The sequence below is a fragment of the Odontomachus brunneus genome, unplaced genomic scaffold (assembly GCF_010583005.1).
Source record: "Odontomachus brunneus isolate Ranch 3 - 2012 unplaced genomic scaffold, Obru_v1 Obru_scaffold_250, whole genome shotgun sequence".
Taxonomy (NCBI): domain Eukaryota; kingdom Metazoa; phylum Arthropoda; class Insecta; order Hymenoptera; family Formicidae; genus Odontomachus; species Odontomachus brunneus.
In genome coordinates this window covers 174,701-180,227 of record NW_022639700.1, presented here as the reverse complement: position 1 = coordinate 180,227, position 5,527 = coordinate 174,701, and the positions used below count along the sequence as shown (strand labels likewise).

Below are 5,527 nucleotides of genomic sequence, written 5' to 3'. Positions count from 1 at the left end.
CCTGTTCCTATTGGCTAATGCCTATTCCTATTGCTTGTTGCCTGGCATTGTGCATAGAGTATTATGGCTCTCGTAGACCAGTGCGATGCGCGACGCGACATTTGATATGCGACGAACGATATCCAATGAGCGTATTGGTATTCCGGAAAAGCTGTACGTTCATCGGATATCGCGCATCGCATATCGCGTGTCGCGTTGCAAATCGCGCTGGCTGCGAGAGCATTAAGGGACGTCTACATTGGAAGTAAATAGCAAAAAGTAGGAAGCAAGAGTAAGAAATTGACCAACCACAGTCGAATGTGAGAAGAATAATCAACTATGATTGGTCAATTTCTTACTCTTGCTTCCTACTTCTTGCTATTTACTTCCAATGTAGACGTCCCTTAAAGGGACGTCTACATTGGAAGTAAATAGCAAGAAGTAGGAAGTAAGAGTAAGAAATTGACCAACCACAGTCGAATGTGAGAAGAATAATTAACTATGATTGGTCAATTTCTTATTCTTACTTCCTACTTCTAATAGCGAATTCGGTAGCTTGCACTAGTGCGCACTGAGTGCGCATTAAGGCTTGTTTACAGTACATTCTTATATTTAAGATCATGTCTTAAATACATATTTAAAAACATTTTAACTAATAAAATGATTCGTACGGATGTTATACATATCATATTATGGTTAAAAATATTTGAGAATTTATTTGAGAATTATTGAAAACAATCTTTAAATATAATAACATACTATGAACAAGCCTTAGTGCGCACTCAGTGCACACTAGTGCAAGCAACCGAATTCGCTATTACTGTTTACTTCCAATGTAGACGTCCCTTTACTCACACGATGCCGTATCCCACTCCGCATGACGTCACCCGTTTAGTTTAGCCACATCCGGAAACTATAGAGGTTTGTTCGCGTCGCATGCCCTAACATGCTCCTACTCGCTTCAACGCACTCTGATTGGTCCGCGTTGTGACGTAACCAATCAGAGTGCGTTGGAGCGAGTAGGAGCATGCAACGTTGAGACATGCAACGCGAACAAACCTTATCTCAGAGGGCGCGATTAAAAACGGAGGCCAATTTTTACAAGAGGAAGTTTGTACCCCCTGATCCGTTACTAAATTTTATATCATATCCTTTATACGTATGTACAAAAATCTGGGATTGCTTTACAAGACTTTATGCAATATTGATTAGAGAAAACACTCAGAAAAATAATTCCAAATACGTCTAAATCGTTAGATTTTGCTACATAAAACGCATTTCTTCTACTTAGTCTTTGATATCTTTAATTTTAATAGTAAGTAAATTTGATAATGTTGATTTCATCGATTATATTAAAGATTTTAGTTATTTTATATTTGTAATTGTCAGATTAAATTAACTTTAAAGTCAAACGAGAATTTATTTTTAGGTATGAAATTATGGCTAATTACAGACAACCAATTCGAACTTATCAAAGGAAAACTGTAAGAAAACCTTTAATAAATATTTCATTAGTACCATCTGTTATATTGACTCAAAAACAAAGAGTTCAGGATGATTATTTTGAGAACAATGAAAATTGTAATGATTCCTTAATTCATGATCCATTTGAAACTACATTTGACAGAATTGCTAAAGGAGCAATGTAAGAAAATTTATCTTATAATAATAAATATAGAATTTTTTAAAATTAATTATTTAATTATAATAATTCTTGTGAGTTAGTTTATTTTGGCTTATAATAATCATATATATATTTAATCTCTAAATTACATTTTAATTAGATAATTGTAAAATTATATTTTAATACAGTGTACCTCCTTTACCATTGGATATAAATAAAAATGATTCATGGAACAACAACAGCAGTGATAGTGATATTAATAATGTAACAAATCTTGTAAAATCTCTTAAGGATATATCGTGCAATCTACCTATACATAATGATGTGTCGAATTTAACAAATAAAACCACTAAACATACTCGCAAGTGCAGGAAACCACAGAAATATATAATGGAAGTTGTATCAGAGCCAGAGAGAGTGCATAAGAAGACAAAAAAAATATTAAAAAAAAAAGATAGGATACAGTCGAAGACAAAAATACAGGTACGTATGCATATGTTATGTATGTCACATATAATATTGTAAAACTTTGATCTCTTACCAATAATATACAACAATAAATAGGCACGAAAATTACAAACAAATAATATACAAAAGCAAAAAGTAACACAATATAGACTGAAGTCTAGTCGTAGATACAATGAACATATACATCATTTTGATACTACAAATGATTTGAAAGATGCTGTACATGAAGATATTTCATATGATTATAATAATAAATGTTTGGCTCAGGAAGTTTTAAAGATCAACAAAGATACTACTATAATATCACAAGTGACATCTAATTGTGCTAATGATTCTATTGAAACTTCTAAACATATAGTGAATTATTACCAAAATATTAAACCATGTTTCATTAAGTTAGATTCTAACACAGTCCAAAATTGGCATATATTGAATCGTGAGAAAATTGTGGTAAGCAAAATAAAAAGCATTCTTATATATTACAAATTAACATGGATACTTTTAAAATACAAAACATAATTTTGCAATCTTTTGTGATAAAGGACTCTACCAGTGAAGTAAATGAGACAAATACTTCACATTTGGCTGTTGGACATAATTTGCCTAAAACTACATTTCATTGCAATACTGATATTAATAGTGTAATACCTGATGCAGAAAGAAAGAAAGCATATTTAATAAAAGATAGTTTTATAAAAATAGAAAGATTGAACACAGAAAAGTTTGTTAAGAAAAAAATTACTCTATTGAACAAGAAAGAGAAATATATGGTTTCTAGTACTCCTACTGACAAACATATAAGATCTTCCACTTATCCACTATTGTCTCCTATCGAAAATATTCGTGATACACTAAATACGAGACATAGAAATTCAATAATAACGGAAAAAGAAAATGTTTCTATCGATATATCTCTCGAACGAAAAGACTCTATTCGCTCGTTAATTTCATCAGGATGCTATAAAACTGATATTACAAGTATGCAGGAACAGCAGACAGAAATTTTACTACCTCAAAAACTATCAATTGCTACAGATTTCGCTGTTAAAGACAAAATAATATCATCCAATGAGGATGTACATCTAGCTCTTAGGCAAGAATATGTTCAAAGCGATTTAAGAACAGAGCTTCCACCTTCTTTAAACATCTCCGCAGGCACGGATCGCTCACGATCGTTATTTGGCGACACAATATATAACTGTGATCATTCGATGGAGAATATTGTTGGACATAATATAGAAAAGAAATGTATTATGGATGCATCAGAAAACAAGTTTACGAAAATCTTGAATATAACAGCTGCCTTACATTCATCCACTGATTTAAATTTAAAGCAAAAAAAAGAATCTGTAACCAATAATGTAAATACCGGTATAAGTATGGAATATATGTCTCCTAAAATACATACTCCAATTAAAACAGAGATATCTGAAAATTTAAATAACATTGGATGTACAAGACAAGAATATAAAGGCCAAGAGAAGCAATGTACAGAAATGAATCCCCTGGAAATAGTCTGCAAAAATTCTAAAAATGAAACTGTTAACGATAGTAAACATAGTTTTTTCAGTAATAGCAGAAATGAATTATCTAACGCTGTTAATGTTCACGTACTGCTTACAAAATTGCAAGATCCAGTCAGAATTACAAAAAGAATGCGATATTCTAAATGGCATCCGAGTGTATCAAGCATGTCAGAAAGCTTAAATAACAAATCGAGTACACTATCAAATAATGAAATGCTCCATTACGTTGCAACCAATGATTGTTCTAACGTCCCAACAATAGAAGATAATTTGGAGCATTCTAAAAATGCGATAAATTCATCTCTCGACAATTCTAAATTATTCGATGACGCGATTAAACAACGACACAACAACAATACAAATATGCAAGTACAAAGATCTGTTTTTCTCAAACCGGGCAAGTGTTGGGCTAGATCTTTATCAATATTAAGTAACGTAAATCCTAGATGTGATTTGGATAAACTATGTGCTGGAAAAGGAAAAAAGTGGAGACACAGCGTTAAGCATATATTAGATATGCAGAAACAAGGTAATATACACATTAGTTTACAAATATTTTATATATTGTGGTTTAATTCTATTTTTTATTTAAGTAGTAAAACTTTTTTTATATGATAGTTAAAAAACTGATTTTTTTAATCGCAAAAAAAACAAAGAAAGTTTTTTGTTGCAAAAAATTAATTTGTTTTTTTTAAACTATATACTGGCTAATTTTTAGTATCCTTTATTGTATTAAAGTAGTCCACGAAATTAAATGTTTTATGAAAGATTTTTGTTGAAATTTTTCTTTTTTCTTTTTGTTCTTAACTATGAATAGTACTCGACCAATTTTATTTGAAATTATTTTATTTGAAGAATATATTAACCTTGTTTTTATTTATTTATGTGCAATTTGCTTTTTATTTTTTTTATATTTTATATTGTTATAAATAAAAAGAAAAATGTAATTTTAAGGAGAGAGGCTATAGAATGAAAATATATATGAGAATTAGAATATTATCTTAGAGAGAGAGAGAGTTTTATATATACTTTTAATAAATACTTATATAAAATAAAACCCTGTTATGACGTAGCGCTTATCGTATAGAATCGATATAAAATTATGACTTGAATAAAAAAAAATATATATATACAGGGTGGCCTATTTTAATTTCCAGCCGAATATTTAATATCCAGCCGAATATTTTAAAAACTAAGACCGACAGACAAAAATGTTTCAGACAAAAGTTATATGGATCGATGGGGGGATATAAGAAGATACCATTGGTTTGATCTTGGGTGGCCCCGCCAAGGTCAGGTCGAGGTCAACTTTGCTTTTTTATAACTTTGCTTGCTTTAAATAGAAACATTTAATAGATTTATTTATTTATTTATTTATTAGGAACATTTTTTTACTACGGAATTTTATTCTACGTAAAGAAGCAAATAACTTTTGTTTGAAAAAATTTGTTGTCCGACCTTTATTTTCTAAGGTCTTTATGGAAATATCTACAAAATTATTGGCTTCAATAATTTTTTACTCGAATTCTATCAACCTTATCGAAAAATAGTAAGAGATAAAAATTATCTATTTTCTTCGCATAAATCTCTGAGAAATTTTCCAAAATTTTTTAATTAACTTTTTAGTACTTCAAGAAAATGCAAGAAAATGCAGTACTAAAAAATTAATTAAAAAGTTCTGAAAAAAATCTCAGAGCTCTATGAGAAGAAAATATATAAGAAATTTTTATTTCTTGCTATTTTTCGGTAAAGTTAATAGAATTCGAGTAAAAAATTACTTAAACCAATAATTCTGTAGATATTTCCGTAAATATCTTAGAAAATAAAGTTCGGATAAAAAATGTTTTCAAACAAAAGTTGTTTGCTTCTTTACATAGAATAAAATGGTCCACCCTGTATATATATAATTATTTCTCATTAAGATATTCAA

The 5,527-nt window shown here is 29.8% G+C and overlaps 1 protein-coding gene across 1 annotated transcript in view; it reads left to right on the top strand.

Moving 5' to 3' along the window:
• The first annotated feature begins 1,057 nt into the window (after nucleotides 1–1,057).
• LOC116852706 overlaps nucleotides 1,058–5,527 on the top strand; it is a 9,813-nt gene continuing 5,343 nt past the window's right edge. Inside the window, exons 1-5 of the mRNA XM_032833327.1 lie at nucleotides 1,058–1,294; nucleotides 1,409–1,624; nucleotides 1,792–2,086; nucleotides 2,168–2,521; nucleotides 2,614–4,126. Coding sequence (XP_032689218.1) covers nucleotides 1,419–1,624; nucleotides 1,792–2,086; nucleotides 2,168–2,521; nucleotides 2,614–4,126 — 2,368 coding nt within the window. The 5' untranslated portion in view covers nucleotides 1,058–1,294; nucleotides 1,409–1,418. The remainder of the gene's footprint in view (nucleotides 1,295–1,408; nucleotides 1,625–1,791; nucleotides 2,087–2,167; nucleotides 2,522–2,613; nucleotides 4,127–5,527) is intronic.